The sequence below is a fragment of the Eumetopias jubatus genome, unplaced genomic scaffold (assembly GCF_037043125.1).
Source record: "Eumetopias jubatus isolate StellerSeaLion01/CBP00866 unplaced genomic scaffold, mEumJub1_p1.0 scaffold_5, whole genome shotgun sequence".
Taxonomy (NCBI): Eukaryota; Metazoa; Chordata; class Mammalia; order Carnivora; family Otariidae; genus Eumetopias; species Eumetopias jubatus.
In genome coordinates, this window is record NW_028274811.1 from 32,495,554 (window position 1) to 32,518,633 (window position 23,080).

The following is a 23,080-nucleotide window of genomic DNA, read 5'->3' on the forward strand; positions in this document are numbered from 1 at the left end:
TTTGTTTGGACTGGAGAAGGGAGGCGGCGGGCGAAGCGCGCGTCGAGCGGGGAAGCGGCGCTGCCTGTGGAGATCCGCGGAGGCCGACCGGATTCGTTGGCTGCCGTCCCCGCTGCCGTGCACTGGGTGAGGGGTTCCCTCGGGCGGAGCGGCCAGAAGGGTGCGGCGACCCCGGCGGTCGAGGGACAGCACCTCGGCAACGGTTGAGGGGCCTGGAGGGTCCCCCGGGTTGTTGGCCACCAAGCCTCGTATGGCTTCCTTTATTCCTTGCACCTTTAGTCGCGTCCGAGGGATGAGCTGGGACCGACTTAGACTCTTTCTTCTCTGAGAAATGGCCGTCGCTTTTTTTCTCATTGTCATTATTATTTATGATTTGGATCTCGCAGCACTCTATCCGGGTCTTCAGTGGCGCGCGAGGGTTGCCGGGATAGCACTTTCTCGTGCGCCACCCCCTCCACTTTCTTCACCTCCTCACTGGTACCCTTTTCCCCTGCCCCCCACTGCCGCTTCGGCAACAAAGCTCATTGTTTCTCCCCAGTTTACGCGTGCGCGTCGCCACGCGCAGCTCTTACTTGCTGCGCGTGCGCGCTGCTCCCGAAGCTGGGGTGGGGGAAGAGAAAGGGGCGGAGGGACTGGCGGGCTGGCGAGCGTCCTAGGGGAGCGTTCTGTGACCGTCCACGGGCCAGTACCTTTCTGATCGGCTTTCTCCCGTTTCTTCACCTTCACTTACTCCTTATTTTTAGTTATATTGTTTCCCATGCTCAGATTAGGAGGGCTGGACTCCTACTCCGGGAGGGTTGTGAGCCAGATGAACTTTAAGGGCCCATCCAGTTCATATTCTTGGATTCCGGTCCTCTTAAATTTCTCTTCCACTATGTGCTTACTGCCCACTACCACAAAAATTATGTGGCTTGCGGTGAAGTTTGTTTTTTCAAAACATTTGTTGAAGCTGCCAGCAGTGTGATTTTCTGGTGACTCAAAAGGGGGCCTTTTCTGCTTCCTCTTGTCTGTCTTGCTTTCCCTGATTTTGCAGCCCCATCACCTCACCGAAACCTCAAACTCTAGAAAGAATTTGGTTTCTAATTTGCCGTGGGAGAAAGTCTAACAGCTGACAGCTTTTGACATTTATTTCAACAGAAGACAAATTCCCGTTTTCGTGTGTAGCTAATATTGTAGTCTCGTGGCATGATTTTTCACAAATTGCAGTTGAGCAGGTGTTGGTCTTCGTTTTCTTCAAAATCGCCTTTGAAATTTCAACCTATGCAGGTTATGTTTGGAAATAAGGGTCTAAGGATTTTTAATGTGATTCCCAGTGTTTGCTGGTTTGTGCTTCTGATTCCAGTTTGTGAAAGGATATTTGGGACAAATTAGCTTGTTTATGCTCCTTGTTAATTGTGAATTTGTACAAAATTTAATCTTTTCTCACGGATAAGTGTCTACGACAAATAAAGATAGGTGACTTTCCAAAAATGACAGCCTATTTATCTCTTTCTTTAAGGGATGGGTTTTAGGCAGTGGAAACTCCTGTGATGATTAAAGTCTTGAGAGCTGGGAGGGTTTTATTATAATATATTGCATGTTGCTCTTAAGGAGCTCCAATTGAAGTAGATGATCTCTGACCTCTTTGGAACAGAGTAAGTTTATAGTAGGCTTTTCCTTCAGTAAGCACTGTAACACCTTATTCAGGTTTACCCCTTTATGACTCTAGAGAGTGATGCTCCAGTTTCAGTAGAAAATATCATAAAATGCTGTTAGCATAGCAATTTCACGGACATTGTGAGAGATGAAAGAAGGTGGAAAATAAGGACTCAGCTCCCTTCCTTTCGTGCTTTTACATATTCTTGTAATTTACAAACGTATTCATTATAACCTATGAAATAGGCAGAGCAAGTTTTATCTTGCCCATTTTGAAATTGAGAAAATAGATTTTATTAGGTACATATTTCTATAGCACTTAGTAATGCCAGACATTGTTCTGAGTGCTTTTACAAGTATTTAATATCCACCTTCTCTAGGTGGTAAGTACTACTGTAAAATAAAGATAACAAGTAATAGATGTGAATTAACTGGTCCACTGTTGCACAGCTGGTAAGAACTGGAATTCAGACCCAAGTAGTCCAGAGATTATGTGCTCTTAACCAATTTACTGTGCTGCTTGTGGTTTAGTGACATACTCAGAATCCTCTAGGTGGTTAGTGGCATATCGTAGTTTCGGATCCAGTCCAAGATTAAAGTTGTCCAAGTTATCTCTTTGTGATCTGAACCACCCTGTTGCATAGGCGCATTATTAATTTGCATTTGATACAGCCTAAGTTTCGGTTATAGTAACAATCTTTTTTCCTTTTTTTCTTCTAAATTTCCTTATTTTTTTTTTAAGATTTTATTTATTTATTCATGAGAGACAGAGAGAGAGGCAGAGGGAGAAGCAGGCTTCCAAGGAGCAGAGAGCCCAATGCGGGACTTGATCCCAGGACCCTGGGATCATGACCTGAGCCGAAGGCAGACGCTTAACCATCTGAGCCACCCAGGCGCCCTAAATTTCCTTATTGTTTAGAGCAGTGTTGTCCAGTTAGATAACTACTAAAGCACATGTGTCTATTGAGCACTTGAAATGTGGCAAGTGCAACTAAAGAACTAAATTTTTTATGTTATTGAATTCTAATTAACTTAGATTTAAAACCATATGTAGCTACTGGCCACCATATTGGATAGTGTGGGTTTAGAGGTTTGAATTGCTTCTGCTTTTTTTTTTTTTAACTTTTATTTTTCCTTTTTTTATTTATTGATTCTTTGTTTTTTGTTTTGAGAGAAGGAGCAGGGAGGTGGAGGGGTTGGGAGAGAGGAGGGAAAGAGGGAATGTGTTGTTTTGTTTTGTTTTGTTTTTTGACAGAGCACAAGCAGAAGGAGAGGGAGAAGCAGGCTCCCTACTGAGCAAGGAGCCCGATGTGGGGCTCGATCCCAGGACCCTGGAATCATGACCTGAGCCGAAGGCAGATGCTTAACTGACTGAGCCACCCAGGCGCCCTGGAAAGAGGGAATCTTAAGCAGGCTCCACACACAAGTGCAGGCCCCACGCAGGGCTGGGTCTCATGACCCTGAGATCATGACCTGAGCCAAAATCAAGTCAGATGCTTAACCGACCGAGCCACCCACGCGCCCCATCTGCTTATTTTTTGCATCAGTTTTTATAAATAAGGATGATATTTCTGATGTGCTTTGAGCTTTTATCAGTAGTGATGATAGGCAGTACTTGAGCCATCCTTATTCTCACCAGATCACCTTTGTTATATCTAGTTGAGATTAGGGTGAAAGGCCTCATTCTGTGATGTTGTTTCACTTCTACAGGTTTTTGAACATGTGATTTTTTTTTTTTTACCTTATACCTTGCTCCAGCAACCTTTAATTGCTCTAAATGTTTAATATAAGCAGCAAAATAGGTAATAGTGTCATGTACCAGGCTCTGTACCTAGTTACTATTATTATTATCCACTTAATAGATGGGGAATCTGAGACACAGAGGGGTTAAAACTTGCCCTTAGGTTGCAGAGCCCCTGCTTTTAATTATTAATGTATACTGCCAAACATTAAAATGAAAAATTCAGTACTGCTTACAAACTTAAGTGGAAAACAGCTGAAGCAGAAATTTCTTTATCCTCTCTCACTAACTGCTGGAGAGACAACTGATTATGATAATAATGTGTGTATGCAAATAATGTTAAGGAAGAAAAGGTGTTTGTGGAGTCAGCTTAAAGAAAAAAGAACTGTGTTAAAAAATTTTTTTTGTAAGATTTTATTTATTTGAGAGAGAGAGCATGAGTATGAGAAGGGGCAGAGGGAGAGGGACAGCAGACTCCCTGCTGAGTGTTGAGCCTGACACAGGGCTCATCCCAGGACCCTGAGATCATGACCTGAGCTAAAACTAAGAGTTGGGCCCTTAATGGACTGAGCCACCCAGGCACCCCTCTATTTGAATTTTAATGAAAATTCTAAGAGATGAAACTAGGGGAGAAAGTTTCTAAAACTGAAATGATACCCATATTTTAAAATTTTATAGAAACCATTATGTGGAAGAGGCATTTTGAAAGGGAAGAAACAGCTGAATATGTGAGCTTGTGGATTGAAAGCATCAGACAGCATTAATAGGAAAAAAACCGCTCTCACCAAACCAAAATCTGGTGAAATTTCTGAATTTAAGTGTTAGGCTCTCATATTAGACTCTCACCTGAATAGGATCTTTACAAAAGAAAGAATAAAACAGTGAAAGCTGGAATATTTGCAGAAAATAGAAAGGACAGGTGTAAATCTGTCTCATTTAATAATATTACTCAAATATGAAAGCAAAAGATACTCTCAGACATGCAGTGGCTCAGAAATAAGTATCTTCAGGTAGCCTTTTGAAGAAATACTAAGCCAAAACTAAGATGTCAGGTTAGGGGAAGATGAAGAATAAAAGAAAGAATGATGAGCAATGACTCTAATAAAATATAAATAGACAGTAATGTGAATTTTAAGTGTTTGGTTCAGAAATTCTTCTAAAAAATCTATACCTGAGAAAACCAAGTAGTACAAAATAAACACTGCTTAAATTATTTCCACAAAACTTGGGAGGTGGAGTGGGAGGAAGGAAATGGGGTAAGTAAAATCATTCTAACGTTCTTGTCTGGGAGCAGGGATTGGGTTGGATACCCTGAACAAAGAAAAGCATTTTTTTTTTTTTTTAAGATTTTATTTATTTAGTTGACAGAGAAAAAGAGCACAAGCAGGGGGAGCTGCAGAGGGAGAGGGATGCAGGGCTCATTCCCAGGACCCTGAGATCATGACCTGAGCTGAAGGCAGATGCTTGACTGACTGAGCCACCCAGGTGCCCCAAGGAAAAGCATTCTAAATGTCTTGAATTGGTTGAGGGTGTATAGAGCATGTTTTTAATTAATAGGAATCTATGTAAATCTATTCTAATTTCACGATAGATGTAAGTCATTATTATGCTGTACACCTTAAACTTTACAGTGCTGATATCAATTATATCTCAGACTAGGGGGAAAAAACTTATATTCCTCAGTAGTTTGTAAGTTATGGAAAATAAACCTGAAATTTTAAAAACTCTTATTTAAAAATAGGAAAATAGGGATGCCTGAGTGGCTCAGTCAGTTAAGCGTCTGCCTTTGGCTCAGGTCATGATCCCAGGGTCCTGGGATTGAGTCCCACATCTGGCTCCCCGCTCAGTAGGAAGCCTGCTTCTCCCCCTGCCTGCCTCTCCCCCTGCTTGTGCTCGCTCTCTCTATGACAAATAAATAAAATCTTAAAAAATAAAATAAAATAGGGGCACCTGGCTAGCCTAGTTGGTGTAGAGCATGCGACTCTTGATCTTAGGGCTGTGAGTTTGAGCCCCACATTGGGTGTAGAGATTACTTAAAAATAAAATCTTTTTTAAAAAAGGAAAATAAAGTACAGGAATAGAATGTAAGAAAGATAAACATGAAATTATGATGGAAGACATAAAACCAAGCATCAGTTTTCAAAAATAATTTTTTTAAGATTTTAAAAAAATTATTAGAGCGCATGTGGGTGCATATAAACAGGGAGGGGCAGGCAGAGGGAGAAGCAGACTCCCTGCTGAGCAAGGAGCCCTATGGGGGACTCAGTCCCAGGACTCTGGGATCATGACCTGAGCTGAAGGCAAAACACCTAACCAACTGAACTACCCATGCGTCCCCCAAAATGATAAATTTCTATGAGCTGGGTCAAGTAATCTCACTCTTTATAGTAGAAAACTTGAATACACCACTTTCAGAATTTAACAGATGAAGTAGAAAAAGATTGTGTATATGTGTACCTTAGATATAGAAATCACACATTTTGCTCTTTAGGCCCAAGGGGCATTTTGCAAAAACCGTAATTGTCTGCAAACAAAACTGTAATAAATTCCAAAAAGTGAAGATTTTTCTGGCTGTATTTTGTAACATAATGAAATTAAACTAGAAATCAGGTTAACAAAGTGTAATCAGAAGAACCTTAACCACTTGGAAATTTAAAAAATATTCTTCCAAATAATCTCTGGTTCATTATAAATTAAATAATTTATAATTACCTAAGACTGGTAAGAACTAAATTCTGTATATATGGGAAATTTATAAGCCATTTTTATTAAATGAAAGGTTGAAAATGAACATGTTTGTCAACTTGAAAAACAGGAACAAGCTTGGCTGAAATTAAGTAGCGAGGAGGGGAGGGAAAATAAAGTGTAAAAAACAAATTAATAAAGTAGAAAAAATCAGTGGAATTAGAGTAAGGGTTTTGTTTATTGAAGTTGAATTTTTAATAGGTAATCCATTCAAAATTTAAAAGATGTAACAAAATATCTCTTGCCACCTAGTTATCCCTGTAGGCAATGAGTTTGTTTTTTTAGTAGTTCTTATTGAGCTAGAATTCACTGCATTTATCTCATTTAAAGTACACAGCAGAGTGATTTTTAGGATTGTCACAGAGTTGTATGTCTATCACCACAATCAGTTTAGAAACCTTGTTATCCCTTAGCTTTCATATAATATGTAGTGCTTTGTGACGGGTTTCTTTAACTTAGCATAATTTTGTGTACTCTTGAAACTAAGTTGGTATTAGTTCAAACTTGATGTTTTCTTTTTTTTTTAAGATGTTACTTACTTGAGAGGGAGTGAAGCCGACTCCCCGCTGAGCAGGGAGCCTGATGCGGGACTCAGTCCCAGGACCCTGGGATCATGACCTGAGCCAAAGGCAGACCAGATTCTTAACTGACTGAGCCACCGAGGTGCCCCAATACTTTAGTGCTTTTAAAAGTTTCTTTTAAAATATGTCATCCAACACTTCTTTTTAATTTTATTTATTTATTTATTTATTTATTTATTTTAATTTTATTTATTTATTTATCTGACAGAGACACAGCGAGAGAGGGAACACAAGCAGGGGGAGTGGGAGAGGGAGAAGCAGGCTCCCTGCTGAGCAGGAGCCCGATGCCGGGCTTGATCCCAGGACCCTGAGATCATGACCTGAGCCGAAGGCAGACGCTTAATGACTGAGCCACCCAGATGCCCCTCTGCCAGGTTTTTTTTTTTTTTTTTTTTTTAAGATTTTATTTGTCCGACAGTGAGAGACACACAGCGAGAGAAGGAACACAGCAGGGGGAGTGGGAGAGGGAGAAGCAGGCTTCCCGCGGAGCGAGGAGCCCGATGCGGGGCTCGATCCCAGGACCCTGGGATCATGACCTGAGCCGAAGGCAGACGCTTAACGACTGAGCCACCCAGGCGCCCCCCTCTGCCAGTTTTAAATAGTCAGATTGAAGCATGAGCAAAAAGAAGATAGCAACAGATTGGCATGGTTTCATTCCCAGTTGTTTTTTTACTGTATCTGTCAAGTCATTATCTTTGTGTCCTCAAACATCACTCAAGCAAATTAGATACTTCTCTTGTGTTTCCAGCATTTCTTATGTTTTTGGTTTTGGAGAAAAGCTTTTTCCTAGCTTGGAGCTTACTGGCTCTTTGGAGTCTTGAAGCTGTTTGTTTCTGGCTGCCTCCAGATGGGATGATGATATGTGACAGCTATATATCCTTCACTTGTATTTTTAAAGTTATTTTCCTAGTAGTCACCTCAGTTTGTGACATCAAGTTTGAACTAATACCAACTTAATTTCAAGAGTACACAAAAACTTCTTTATAGCACTGCCCCTCCCCTCGCCTTATGTTATTGTCACAAAATACATCTTTATACATTGTGTGCCCATTAACATAGGTACCTAATTATTGTTTTATGTATTTGTCTTTTATTTATTTATTTTTAAAGATTTTATTATTTGACATAGAGTGAGAGCAGGAACACGAACAGGGGGAATGGGAGAGGGAGAAGCGATGTGGAGCTGGATCCCAGGACCCTGGGATCATGACCTGAGCTGAAGGCAGACGCTTAATGACTGAGCCACCCAGGCGCCTGTATTTGTCTTTTAAATCACATAAAGAAAAAGGAGTTAAGAGCCAGAAGTACATATTACTGATTTCCAAATTTGTGTAGTTACTTCTGATTCAAGTTAAATGTATAGTGTCCTTGTTTCAGCCTGAAGGGACTCACTTTAGCTTTTCTTATAGGATAGGTCTACTGGTGATGGACATGCGTGCGCTCTCTCTCGCTTTCTTTTTTTTTTTTAAGACTTAGAGAGAACCTGAGCATGAGCGGGTAGTGGGGGGTGGGGGCAAAGGGAGAGGGAGAAGCAGACTCCCTGCTGAGCAGGGAGCCCACAGGGGTCTGGATCCCGGGACCCTGACATCATGACCTGAGCTGAAGGCAGACACTTAACCCACTGAGCCACCAAGGTGCCCCTCTCATTCTTTTTATCTGGGAATGTCTTAATTTCTCCTTAATTTTTTTTTAAAGATTTTATTTATTTATTTGATAGAGTGAGAGAGCACAAGCAGGGGGAACGGTAGAGGGAGAGGAAGAAGCAGGCTCCCTGCCAAGCAGGGAGCCCGATGTGGGGCTCGATCCCAGGACCCTGGGATCATGACCTGAGCCAAAAGCAACGCTTAACCATCTGAGCCACCCAGGTGCCCCTCGCCTTAATTTTTTTTAAAGAATTCATTTGTCAGCACAAGCAGGGGGAGTGGCAGGCAGAGGGAGAAGCAGACTTCCCACTAAGCAAGGAGCCCAGGCGGGACTCAATCCCAGGACCCCATCCCAGGACCCCGGGATCATGACCTAAGCTAAAGGCAGACACTTAACAGACTAAGCCACCCAGGCATCCTCCCTCTCCTTAATTTTTGAAAAATAGTTTTGTTTTGTTTTTTTCTTTCAGCATTTGAATATGTTTTCTGGCCCCTATGGTATCTGATGTGAAATCAACTGTTAATCTCATTTTGAGGATCCCTTGTATGTAGGGTCACCTGTTTTGGAGATTATCTCTCTCCTCTTTGTCTTTCCGTAATTTAATTATAATGTGTCTTGATGTGGATCACTTTGAGTTTATCTTAGAGTTTGTTGAGCTGCTTGGATATGTAGAGTAACATGGATTTCATCAAGTTTGAGGAGTTTGGAGCTTTTTTTTTTTTTAAGATTTTATTTTAATTTTTTAAAGATTTTATTTATTTGAGAGAGAGGGAGAGAGAATCTGAAGTGGACTCCGTGCTCAGCGAGGAACCCAGTGCAGGGCTCCATCCAACAACCTCGAGGTCACGACCCAAGCTGAAACCAAGAGATGTTTAACCGATTGAGCCACCCAGGTGCCCCTACAATTTTATTTTTAAGTAGTCTCTACAACCAGCATGTAGCTTGAATCCACAATCCTGAGATCAGCAACTGAGCCAGCCAAGCACCCCAAGGGGCCATTAATTCTCAAAATATTCTTTCTGGCTCCTTGTCTTTTCCTTTTGAGAGTCTCATTATGTGTATGTTGGTACATTAAATGGTCCCCACTGGTCTCTTAGGTTCTGTTCATTTTTCTTCATTGCTTTATTTTTTGCCTCAGGCTCAGTAATCTCAATTGACTTATCTTCAAGTTTGCTGATTTTTTTTCTCCTTGATCAGATCTTTTGTAATCCATGTAGTAAATTTTCCATTTCAGTTATTGTACTTTTTTTTTAAATAAAGATTTTATTTATTTATTCATGAGAGAGAGAAGCAGAGACAGAGAGAGAAGCAGGCTCCCCTCAGAGCAGGGAGCCCGACGCGAGACTCGATCCCAGGACCCTGGGATCATGACCTGAGCCAAAGGCAGACGCTTAACAGACTGAGCCACTTAGGCATCCATTATTGTACTTTTCAACTCCAGAAATTCTTTTTTTTTTTTAAGATATTATTTATTTGTCAGAGAGAGAGAGGGCGGGATCAAGCACAAGTAGGGGGAGAAGCGGGCTCCCTGCTGAGCAAGGAGCCTGATGTGGAACTCGATCCCAGGACCCTGAGATCATGAACTGAGCTGAAAGCAGGCATTTAACTGCCTGAGCCATCCAAACATCCCTCTTTTTCTTTTTTTTTTTTAATAATTTCTCTGTATTAGTGTTCTCTATTTGATGAGACCTCATTTGTTTTTGTTTTTTAAGATTTTATTTATTTGAGAGAGCACGAGTAGGGGTGTGGGGCGGGGGAGAGGGAGAAGCAGGCTCCCTGCTGAGCAGGAAGCCTGATGAGACCTCATTCTTATGGTTTCCTTTAGTTTTTTGTACCAATTTAAAGTCTAATAAGTCTGTAATGTCTGGGCTTCCTCAGTGAAGTTTATGTATTAGTCATATTTTTTTCTTTGCATGCCTCCTAATTTTTTGTAAACTGGACATTTTGAATATTGCAATATGGCATCTTTGGCAGTTAGATTCTCTCCTTTCCCCAGGGTTGTTTTTCTTTTCTTTTTTTTTTTTTAAGATTTTATTCACGGGGCGCCTGGGTGGCTCAGTCGGTTAAGCGAGTGCCCTCAGCTCAGGTCATGATCCTGGAGTCCCGGGATCGAGTCCCACATCAGGCTCCCTGCTCGGCAGGGAGTCTGCTTCTCCCTCTGACCCTTCCCCCTTGCATGTGCTCGCTCGCTCTCATTCTCGCTCTCTCAAATAAATAAAATATTTTTTAAAAAAGATCTTATTATTTGAGAGAGAGCACAAGCGGGGAGAAGGATCAGAGGGAGAGGGAGAAGCAGGCTCCCCGCCGAGCAGGGAGCCTGATGTGCAGGGCTCTATCCCAGGACCCCGGGACCCTGACCTGAGCCGAAGGCAGATGCACAGCAGATGTGCAACCGACCAAGCCACCCAGGCGCCCCCCCAGGGATGTCTTTCTGCTTGATGTTTATTTATTTAGTGACTTTTCTAAACTAATTTTGTAAAAGTTTGAATTGTGTATGTGTGTGTGTGTGTGTGGCCATTGAAGTCTCTCTTCTATTAGCTTAGAGGTCAGGTAGTTACTTAAAAGAGATTTTCCAGGGGTACTTGGCTGGCTCAGTTGGTGGAGCGTGCAACTCTTGATCTTGGGGTTGTGAGTTCAGGACCCTATGTTGGATGTGGAGATTACTTAAAAATAAAATCTTGGGGCGCCTGGGTGGCTCAGTTGGTTAAGCGACTGCCTTCGGCTCAGGTCATGATCCTGGAGTCCCGGGATCGAGTCCCACATCGGGCTCCCTGCTCAGCAGGGAGTCTGCCTCTCCCTCTGACCCTCTTCCTTCTTGTGCTCTCTATCTCTCATTCTCTCTCTCAAATAAATAAATAAAATCTTTAAAAAAAAATAAAATCTTAAGGGGGTGCCTGGGTGGCTCAGTTATTAAGCATCTGCCTTCGGCTTGGGTCATGATCCCAGGGTCCTGGGATCAAGCCCAGCATTGGACTCCCTGATCAGCAGGAAGCCTGCTTCTCCCTCTCCCACTCCCCCTTCTTTGTTCCCTCTCACTCTCTGTCAAATAAATAAAATCTTAGGGGCACCTGGGTGGCTCAGTCAAGCAGCTGCCTTCAGCCCAGGTCATGATCCCACGGTCCTGGGATTGAGCCCCACATCGGGCTCCCTCCTCAGTGGGGAGCCTGCTTCTCCTTCTCCCAGCGCTCCCTGCTCGTGCTCCCTTTAGCTATCTCTCTCACGAATAAATAAAATTTTTTTAAGACTTCATTTATTTGAGAAAGAAAGAGCACCAAGGGGGTGAGGCGCAGAGGGAGAAGCAGACTCCCTTCTGAGCAGGGAGCCTGATGCGGGGATCTATCCCGGGACTCCGGGATCATGACCTGAGCCGAAGGCAGACACTTAACCGACCGAGCCACCCAAGCGCCCCAATAAAATAAAAAAAATTTTTTTTAAGATGTTATTTATTGGACAGAGAGAGAGAGAAAGAGCACAAGCAGGGAGACCAGCAGGCAGAGGGAGTGGCAAACAGAGGGAGAAGCAGGCCTCCCGGAGAGCAAGGAGCCTGACACAGGACTCTATTCCAGGACCCCAGGATCATGACCTGAGTTGAAGGCAGACGCCCAAGTGACTGAGCCACCCAGGCATCCCTAAAATAAAATCTTTTAAAAATTTAAATAAGAAAGATTTTTCTGGGGCTCCTGGTTGGCTCAGTTGGTAGGGTGTACGACTCTTGTTGTTGGGGTTGTGAGTTTGAGCCCCAAGTTGGGTGTAGGGTTTGCTTTAAAAAAAGTCTTTAAGAGGTTTTTTGTTTTGTTTAAGATTTTATTTGACAGAGAGGGATAGAACACACGCAGGGGGAGAGGCAGAGGGAGAAGCTGACTCCTCACTGAGACGGTAACCTGATGCGGGGCTCTATTCCAGGACCCTCGGATCATGACCTGAGCCAAAGGCAGACGCTTAATGAACTGAGCCACCCAGGCGCCCCTAAAAGAGATTTTCTTAAATACCTATAAGCAAAAAACAACTCTCCCAGTTTTTTTGCAGATGGGCTGTTTATGTTGAGGCATATCTTCAAATCTCAGGCAGTTTACAAGTCTTTCTTATTTCTTAGCCCACCCTGAAGGTCAGCGAGAGATGAAAGTGTAGGGCATTCTCAGCTCTTTTCTGCCCATAGCCTTCTAGATTCCCCAGAATATACAGGAGCTTTTCAGAGTCCTTATTTCCAAAGGATTTCTTTCGCCAGGCTTTGCTCCCAGGCTTTTTGCTTTGTCTTTTGTTTGCCACAACTGTTATTCCTTGCCCTAGGTGGCTTTGGCTATTTCATTTGCCTTTAACTGTTTTTAATAGATGCCAGTCCAGCACTTTAAAATGATAAATTTTATGGTATTTGAACTATATACCCAATTTTTTTTTTTTTAAAGTAAGCATTACACCCAGCATGAGGCTTGAACTCACAACCCCGAAATTAAGAGTCACATACTTTGGGGTGCCTGGATGGTGCAGTCGGTTAAGTGTCTGACTCTTGGTTTCAGCTCAGGTTGTGATCTTAGGGTCATGGGATCAAGCCCCATGTCAGACTTAGAGTGGAATTTGAGACTCTCTCCTTCTCCCTCTGCCCTTCCCCACTGTGCGTGTGCTCTCTTGCCCACGCATGTTCTTTTCTTTCTCTAAAATAAATCTTTAAAAAAAAAAAAGTCATATGCTCCACGGACTGAGCTGACTAGGTGATCCTATACCCAATTTTTAAAAAATAGCGTAACACAGGATGAAGTATAGTGTGGTCCAAGAAGGGTCAAGAACAAGTCAGAAGAAAATTTAAAATTCGATACGTTGCCTTACATTAGAACTAGAACACCTTGTGTTCAGTAATTGTAGGTCCATCAAAGTTCTGAGAGTAAATGATCCTTACCCCCGTGGCTTTCACTTGGCTGGCTGTAGCTGGAAATGTGATCTGGTCAGCAGTTGTTCCTTCCCTCAGTTGTCTAACACTGGTCCAGGTTTCAGTTCGTTATTCTTGGTTTCAATTGTGATTTGTTTCCCAAATATTGCTTGATAAAATAATTTTATTTATGGTCCTTTATAGACTTTTTCACTAGGATCTATACCAAAGCCACTGCTTGTTTGATGAGATGATAATGAGCAAAAAGCTGACTTACAGCCTTGTCAAACACAGGGATTGGGCCCTTTTTTGCTAAACTCTGTTTAGATTTTGTTGCTAGTTGGCATCAAACAAAGAAGGAGGGGAGTCCGCTGGGATTCTCAAACCATAGAATTTGCCGAGGCAGACTTTTCATTGTTTATAGAAGCTTGTGTTCATCTTTTGTATGGAAAAAATTTTTTCTTCAAAAAAACAGATTGTATTTATATGTAGATGTACTTTCAGTCACTGAGGCTTATTTAAAAACAAATTTGATATATTTGTAGATGGACATGTCTCACACATGTGGTTGCTACTTACCTACTCAATTCCATTTAAATACTGAATATCCCATAGTCTGCTAAACTTTTTTTTTTTTTAACTAAAGCTGTAAGCCACTCGTTAATATTGTGGTCTTCTGAAAGGGAGGATATAATGGGTGTAAATTGGGATAGGATACATATTGGGAAAATAACAAAAGCTGTTATAAATCGCAGTGTCTTTGAACATAATGATCAGCTCATATTCAGAGTAAACAAAGTTACATCCAGTTGTAAAACAGGATTGACCCCCGCTTTTCATAATTTGAGTTTAATCTAAAATGTAATGCCTGACATATGAGAATTGAGTAATTTTCTTCAGAGGAACTGATTGGTCTTTAGTCAGAACTTGTTATCCAAAAAAAGGGTTTTATTTCATCCAAGATAAATGATAAATAAAAAATAACAAGGATACCATCGTCTGTTTTCTGTCCTGTCTGCTTTTGTAGTGCTTTTTCCTAACCCAAGTCATGTTTCATTCTACCCATACTCTGTCTCTGTCTCTCTTTTATATGTGTACAATAATAGCTAGGGCAGAAGTTCTTAATAATTTCTAGTTGAGGATCTCTTAACTAAGAATGTCACTGCCATGATGGTATTGTAAGTGGTATTCAGTATTTCAGAATAGACATATGTGTGTCAGGCTAGAAACCTCCCCCACTCCCAGCTTGAGAGACTAAATTCACATTATATGAACGGTATGAGTTTTTATTATACTTACATACTCTTAAGGATAAGTCCAAAGGGGCGCCGGGGTGGCTCAGTTGGTTAAGCGACTGCCTTCGGCTCAGGTCATGATCCTGGAGTCCCGGGATCGAGACCCACATCGGGCTCCCTGCTCGGCGGGGAGTCTGCTTCTCCCTCTGACCCTCCCCCCTCTCATGCTCTCTATCTCATTCTCTCTCTCAAATAAATAAATAAAATCTTTAAAAAAATAAAAGTAATAAAACTGTCCTCATATTAGGTGTGCTGATTCCTCCCTTTGGTGCTAGTCACACTGCTGTTTGATTTTATGTGCAAGCGACTCTTGTTATATGTAAACCCAATTTAGCAATTTCATACTTAAAGAATTAGTAGAATAGGGGCGCCTGGGTGGCTCAGTCGTTAAGTGTCTGCCTTCGGCTCCGGTCAGGATCCCAGGGTCCTGGGATCAAGCCCTACATCGGGCTCCCTGCTCGGTGGGAGGCCTGCTTCTCCCTCTCCCACTCCCCCTGCTTGTGTTCCCTCTCTCTCTGTGTGTCTCTCTCTGTCAAATAAATAAAATCTTTAAAAAAAAAAATTAGAATATTGTAGAATCTGAACCTTATGCTTCAAACTTTTAGCCAGCAATATATCAACTGGGTTAGATCATGTTACACCTATTGAGTAGTGTATAAGAAACCAGACTACTGTATCAGATACTGCTCTGCTTTTACTCACGAAAGAAGAGATAAGGTGCAGGGCGCCTGGGTGGCTCAGTCGTTAAGCGTCTGCCTTCGGCTCACGTCGTGATCCCAGAGTCCTGGGATCGAGCCCCACATCGGGCTCCCTCTCAGCAGGAAGCCTTCCTTTCCCTCTCCCACTCCCCCTGCTTGTGTTCCCTCTCTCACTGTGTCTCTGTCAAATAAATAAAGTATTTAAAAAAAGAGAGATTAGGTGCTTGAGCTAGTTGGAGTCTGGTAGTCATTTGTGGCTGTGTGGGGGCTTGCTATTGCCTTTCATGGAAAGATGTTTATTACATACTATGAAGATAATAAAACAGTCTTAAAAGCAGTCTGTAGGGGCGCCTGGGTAGCTTAGTCGGTTAAGCGTCTGCTTTTGGCTCAGATCATGATCCCAGGGTCCTGGGATTGTGTCCCACATCGGGCTCCCTGCTCAGTGGGGAGTCTGCTTCTCCCTCTGCCCCTCCCCCCTGCTCATGATGTTCTCTCACTCTCTAAAATTTTTTTTAAAGCAGTCTGTAGATACTATCTCATTTAAAAGCATGCATATTACATAGTTTAGATGCTTGACACTCACTGTACAGTGGACCAATCCAGACATGGAGTAACTCGACATGGACCCAGAGATAAAGCAAGTAGAGAGTATGCTATGAAGTCAAAAGATCCTGAATAATAAAAGGATGGCTCAATTGGTTAAGCCTCCGACTCTTGGTTTCAGCTCAGGTCATGATCTCAGCGTTGTGAGATTGATCCCCGCATCAGGTTCCACATTCAGCAAAGATTCTGCTTGAGATTCTTTCTCTCCCTCACCCCCTCTCCCCCCACTTCTCTCTCTCTCAAATAAATCCTAAAAAAAATTAAAAAAAGAAAAGAAAAGATCCAGAGCACTCTGTACCTTGGAACTGAGGTACTAAGAGGTTATTAAAAGTGTGTTTTTGGGACGCCTGGGTGGCTGAATCAGTTAGGCATCTGCCTTGATCCCGGGGTCCTGGGATCGAGCCCTGCGTCAGGCTCCCTGCTTAGTGGAGAGGCTGCCTCTTCCTCTCTCTCTGCCCCTAACCTCACCCTCATGCTTGCTCTCTCTCTTTCAAATAAATAAGTAAAATCTTTAAAAAAGTCTGTTTTCATTTGCAGTCTCTGGGCTTTTTAACACCAGTTTTTAAAAGTAGAATTTGCTTTTCATAAAGTCACTTGATGACTTAAGTCTTCCATACCATGCTTCTTTTATAAAGCAAGGGATATCTAATATTTTAAAAATCAGATGATTTGGGAGTTACATTCAAGCAGTTGATTACCATCATTGACTGTTACCAAAAAATACTAGATGAATCTAGGCTGTTCTCAGCTGTTTCTTAAACATTAAGATCATTTGAGAAAAAAAACTGAAACTTCCCAATTGCTTGATTTATCATGTGCATTAATATGTCACGTGAATCTGGTACCTAACCATGATGCCTGGTGGTAATAGATGCTCATTAAGAACTGAAGGACTGACTGACAAAATTAACTATTCTTCTTTGAAGGTTAAAAACGACAACTGACGCCAACCATGAAAGATCCAAGTCGCAGCAGTACTAGCCCAAGCATCATCAATGAAGATGTGATTATTAATGGTCATTCTCATGAAGATGACAATCCATTTGCAGAGTACATGTGGATGGAAAATGAAGAGGAATTCAACAGACAAGTTAGTTTTGCATACAAACATGATTTTTCTCATAGCCCATTACAGCCCTCAGTATAATTGTACTTGTCCCTGTAATGTGTTTTTCATCTGGTCCCTTATATGTGAAATATAGGGATTTTATATGCTACCACTCCTATTTTATTTGTATGCTGAGTACTACCAGGTTTATCTGCTCACTGAAATAACTTAGGGAAATTTGCAGGGTCCCACCCCAGATAGTCTTATCTAGGAGGACTAGGGTGGAGCCTGGAAAACTTGTTTTTTAAAAGCTCCCAGATTGGGTGCGCCTGCCTGGTTCAGTTGTATGTGACTCTTGATCTCAGTTTTGTGAGATCGCGTATTGGGTGTAGAGATTAATTAAAAATAAAACCGTAAAAAAAAAAAATCTCCCAGATGGGGTTCCATTGTGCAGTTAGGTTTGGGAACTACTGCTTGCATCAATCAGATTGCTCTTAAGAGAATATAAATTAGGAGCAGACAGGCATGGGTACTAGGGTACAGAACTGTACTGTTTTTTCACCTGAGGTTCTTAATTTGATAAGCCTGAAAACTTGACACCAGTATTATCCTTAGAGAATGTTCATACATTGATGAATGTTGTCTTTTATTCCCATATTTCTGACATCTGTTTCCATCTTGTGTCTAGTTCCTCCCTGATCATGGCTTTGGTAATCACTAGCCAGCTTGATTTCACCATATCTAGTGATGGATAGTCAAGAGTAAAAAAAGTGTAGTCTTATTTCAGTGAGAATCGTTTGGGCTGTTTTTGGTTTGCTTTTAATTAACCATGCCCCAGCCCTACCCTCTACAGATTTTTAATCATTTTTGGGTGGTTTTAGGGTTTGTGTAGTTTTAAAATATCACAGGTAATTCTGACAAATTCCTCAATGAAAACATTCCTTTATTTATTACTTCCCCACCACCCTCAGTGGAAAAAAGGATATTCTGCTAAGACAAAGACCACAAAACCCTAAACAGATCTTCCCTAGTCTTACAGTATATGTTTCTTTTTCTTGGCAGAGAAGCAGAGGAGGTTACAATATGGTGGTTTTAAGTGCTTTAATACAAAATATTTTAAGCCGTTCCTAGTGATGTCTTACCAAATGTGCTATAAATTACCCTTTATATATTATAAATCCAGATAGAAGAGGAGTTATGGGAAGAAGAATTTATTGAACGCTGCTTCCAAGAAATGCTGGAGGAAGAAGAAGAACATGAGTGGTTTATTCCAGCTCGAGATCTCCCACAAACTATGGACCAAATCCAAGACCAATTTAATGACCTTGTTATCAGTGATGGCTCTTCTCTGGAAGATCTTGTGGTAAAGTTATTTTTCATCTTTTTAAAAACTAGCTCATCTTGCCCGTAAGCAGAAAAGCCAGCAGTCATCTGTTTAAGAAGAGTTCTACATTTCTTCCCCTTCGGAAATTGTACTGCTTCTTACTATGGAAGCAGGGGCCTTCTGGTCTCCTCACTTATGACATGGAGTGACTTCTGGCAACACTCTGGGGCTAGTCTCAGACTAACAGACTTCTTGCCACTGCTTTTAGTTTTAATAACTGTGTTGCCCTAGGATATGTAGATGACTTAAAGCATTAATCCAAGAGAAGTATACAGTATGTCCATGTGACTTGCCTATACAAAAAGTAGCTTGATGAAGAGGTTTTGCTCTTTAATTTTGCCTTAAACATTTGGCGAAAATTTCAAAATTTTATCTGAAAGGTGAAAATTTGGATTTTTTTTTCTGACCCAAAATTTAGTTACCCTAACTCCCGTTTGGAACTGTGATTTAATAGGGACTTTTACAAGCTCTTGGCAGAAAAGAAACACAAACCTATTTGCATTTTTAGCTATTCTCCATGTCTTGTTGCTGGGGATGGTATATTTGCAGTAAAAGGTTTTTTAGGAATTATGATAAATAAGCATTAGTACTAGGGTAGAACCTGATGAGTTGTTTGCTAAAATTAAGATAAAATGATTGAAGTCCTAATGTTGACCTTTCTGACCATATTGACAATCTCTAATTGCTTTTACAAGATAGTTCTCTGGAATTTACTCCTAGACTCTGAAGTATTTTTTGCAGTTGTCTTCTTTTCACTGTGCAGTGATTTCCTACCCTGGCGATACATCATAATTACCTGTGAAGCACTGAAAACAAAAGTCCCTCAGCTACATCCCAGACTTGCAGAATCAGTTGTCTAGGCATGTTAATGTTTAAAAAGCACTGCTAGGGCATACTGGCAGCCTGCCCCATCAGGCATTTGGGAGCCACTCTTCTAAAGGGCTATATGGAGAACATAGAAATTGACATTGTAGTATAGACTTGTTGCAGTAAATGACAGTAACCCAATTGAGCAGATGTGTGATATGAATAGTCTGTTGAGATATGCTTGCTTATGGCTACGTTAGTCATTCCACAAATAACCCTGGTTGCTCTGATGAGTAAAGTCCTTTGCTGGTCATAATGTATAACTTTAATGTGGACCCAGTATTATTGCCTAGAAACTGGTTTGTTCAACTTGACTTGGTCTATTTAAGATTGTTAATTCCTTCTCATTCTTTTGTAGCTGGCAAAAGATTACACATTCAAGAACACTTTTTTTATTTAAACCTCACATTTTTAAAGTTTAGATATAATTCCCTTAAGAGAAGTGAGACTATGTCCTGTCCAAGGAAATGGTTGTGTATAAATTATGAAACTAAAATTAAATTATTGCTCCAACATGTTATTTAATATACTTTGGTCTTGAAGTAAGTGATATATAGGGGGTTCAGATTCTATCTAAAAGCCTCTCAGCATTCCTACATTTCAGGGCCTGGAATACATCTTGATTTCTTTTCATCTTTTATCAACTGTGGTGGAGGCAAATTTCCAGCTATTCTCAATATGCTGACATGTCTGCCTAGGAAAATAAAGATTTAGAGGTATAGAATAATGGCTCTTAGAGACTTTGGCCCATTCTTCCCCTAACTTAGGCAAAAAAAGAGTCCCAGAGAGAGTGACTTATCCAGGCTTTCATAGGAAGTTAGGGGCAGAGCCGAAATTCCATCTTAGTTCTTCAGATTCCCCATGTAGTTTTCTTTTCCTGTTATAAACCTTGCTTCCTGTGGGAGAATCAGAATACAGCAATTTTAGAAAGATAACTCCATATTTTCAGTGAGGATCATGAGCAAAATTAATCCATAAACAGATCCTCAATCCCCTTTAATCATCATTTCAACACTTGTTTAATATGTTTGCATAGTATGGAACGGTTAAAATAAAATATCATAGTTAACAGAATTCCGTATTCTATGACACCTTTTTAGTTTGTGTGAAGTTAGTGGGTCTGGTTACACTTCAGCAAATTTAATTGCAATTCCTACTTTCTCTTTAGAAGGTGATAAGTTTTCATATAAATAAATAGTTTATATCTGGTTCCTTCTTTCCCTGCTTTAGATAGATTTTTGGGGTTAAGTTTAACCTTACAGTCTCAGTTCTTTTGTTTTATATTTTTTGGAAGATATTTTTGCATGTGGATCTGGGTTGAATACTTCTGAGTATCTGAAGCCATCTGTTAATGAACTTGCTTTTTTATGTACTTATTTTCCAGGTCAAGAGCAATCTGAATCCAAATGCAAAGGAGTTTGTTCCTGGGGTGAAGTACTAAAATATTTGAGTAGACGGGGCCCTCTTTTGGTGGATGTAGCACAATTTCCACACTGTGAAGGCAGTATTAGAAGACTTAATTGTAAAAGCTCTCTCTTGTCACTGTGTTACACTTATGCATTGCCAAAGTTTTGTTAGTCTTGCATGCTTAATAAAAGTGCTGAGACTGTTATTAAGTAATAAGCTGTCAAACATTTACTGAAAATAGAATTGGCCCCATGGCTTGATGTGAAGACAGCGAGGAAAGAAGCACCAGTCAAGTTGTGACAAAGCACCAAATTAAAATGACCTCTACATCTTAGTGAATTGTCTTTTTTGAGGCTAAACTAGTCCCTTAGGGTTAGCGAACGCTTGTTAACGTCTAAACTTTAAAAAAATGAGTATATTTAAATTAAGGTCTAGTTGTTAGGCATATTTTTTGCCTTTGTTACTATCAAAAAGGATCTGCTTTTTCTGAAGAAGGCCTTGTTAATTTGAAATAATTCTTTATAGACGAGTATATCTTTGGTTTACTGAGGTTATAAGGTAGTAATCAGATGAGAACTAGTCCTGACTTCGATGGTATTTTATCACGGAAGAAATAGTGAATTCTTCTAATGTTACACCTGAGGAAGTATGTAATTTGAGAATTGCATCTTATTCCAAGGAGTCACTGCGTCATAGCTATGCCTATGTGAAGTGCAACATATGACCCACCATAATCCAACTGAACAAAGTAATGGTAACATGATTTGAGTGGTGCTTTTCCTTGCTTTGTTAACCATCACTACAATAGTCTACAGCACAACTTTTCTTTTAACAAAGCTAGAACAGTTTTGGCTTCTTAAACTTCATACTTGGGTAGGTTAAGCTGCCATACGTGTTCAGTGTGAATAGTGTTTAAGTTGAAAATATTGTAAAAAAATTATATTTTTTCAAAAATATTTAAAAAAATAAATAATAGTAGAACTGAGCTGATGGCTTGTGTTTATTGGTGCTGGAATGCAGACTCTCCTGTGGTGATTGATACTCACTTTAGTGTGGGCTCAGTACTTCAGGACAACCCTGCTGGCAAGATTTGCTGAGAGCAGGCTTTATTAGATTCCATAGTGTCAAGTATGTCATTGTGCATGTATCTGTCCAGAATACAGCAGTAAAATAAACCCTGTATCCCCTTCTGTAACCCACCTTGATTGCCTCAGGCAGCAGTCAGTGTCAGGGCAGTTGTAGATATCCATGTTAAGAAACTTTTTGGCTGACCAGTATAATGGTAACCTTACTCTAGTATAATCTCGCTTTTGGCTGCTGCCCTTGACAAGCCATTACTGGTCTGATTGGAATGGTTTGCTATTTTGATTCACCTGGACCATCTCTATTTTCCCCTCACGAGCTTATTTATAATATGTTCGTGGCTAATCTTTATTTTGGGATAGGCTGTCAACCATATAGCAATTCTCTGGTTCTACATACAGTTCTGCCTCATGGCCCTACTCAGTTGTTGATAATGCCCTCTGCTTTTCTTGAGTTTGTTGGGCTCAGAATTAAAAAGGCCATGTTGTCTGTTCTGGCTCACATTCTCCAGGGGTGGGGGTTGGGGGATGGTCCTTTGGTGTGCCCAGGTGCCCCAGTGTTTTTTAATAGCTCCATTAAAAGACAATAAACAGGTTTTTTGTTGTTGTTTTTGGTAATCTTGGGGTGCCTGGCTAGCTCAGTCAGTAGAGCATGCGACTCTTGATCCCCATGGGCTCAAACTGACGACCCTGAGATCAAGAGTTGTATGTTCTGACGGAGCCAGCCAGGGCAACCCAAAATAGGTAGATCTTTAAGCCTTTTTTTTTTTTTTTTTAAGATTTTATTTATTTGACAGACACAGTGAGAGAGGGAACACAAGCAGATCTTTAAGAGAAGCAGAGATAATCCTACTTGACTTTTTCCTTCTTTTTTTTTTTTTTTTTAAAGATTTCATTTATTTGAGAGGGAGAGAGTACAAGCTGGGGGAGCGGCAGAGGGAGAGGGAGAAGCAGGCCCCCCGCTGAGCAGTGAGCCCAATGTGGGGCTCAATCCCAGGACTCCAGGATCATGACCTGAGCCGAAGGCAGACGCTTAACCGACTGAGCCACCCAGGCGCCCCAGACTTTCTTTTTTTTTAAGATTTTATTTATTTATTTGACAGAGACACAGCGAGAGAGGGAACACAAGCAGGGGGAGTGGGAGAGGGAAGGCAGGCTTCCTGCGGAGCAGGGAGCCTGATGCGGGGCTCGATCCCAGGACCCTGGGACCATGACCTGAGCCAAAGGCAGACACTTAACGACTGAGCCACCCAGGCGCCCCTGGCTCTCTTTCTTTTTGGAGCCATGATACAGCCAGTCCCCTCAGTCTTTAACAGCTAAGTACCACAAGTGGCACAGCAGGCTGACAGATGTATGAGGCTTACAGATCCTCTCTCAAGCTCAGATGGGGCAAATGGGTCATTTCCACATACTGCCAAATTACCATAGTGCAATGTAACTGGAGATTATAAACTTGAATTAGAGAGGCATTGTAACCTAATGATTAAGA

At 41.2% G+C, this 23,080-nt stretch overlaps 2 protein-coding genes across 2 annotated transcripts in view; one reads left to right on the forward strand and one right to left on the reverse strand.

Moving 5' to 3' along the window:
* Nucleotides 1-21,494, forward strand: PAIP2 (poly(A) binding protein interacting protein 2). The gene is made up of 4 exons (XM_028103533.1): nt 1-126; nt 16,730-16,893; nt 18,035-18,214; nt 20,487-21,494. Exons 2-4 carry the CDS (start codon nt 16,756-16,758, stop codon nt 20,541-20,543), a joined length of 375 nt encoding a protein of 124 aa, XP_027959334.1. The 5' UTR covers nt 1-126; nt 16,730-16,755; the 3' UTR covers nt 20,544-21,494.
* The window catches only part of SLC23A1 (solute carrier family 23 member 1), a 15,096-nt gene continuing 11,554 nt past the window's right edge, over nt 19,539-23,080 (reverse strand). The window contains exon 16 of the mRNA XM_028103530.2: nt 19,539-19,998. The gene's annotated coding sequence lies outside the window, so the exon portion shown is untranslated. The remainder of the gene's footprint in view (nt 19,999-23,080) is intronic.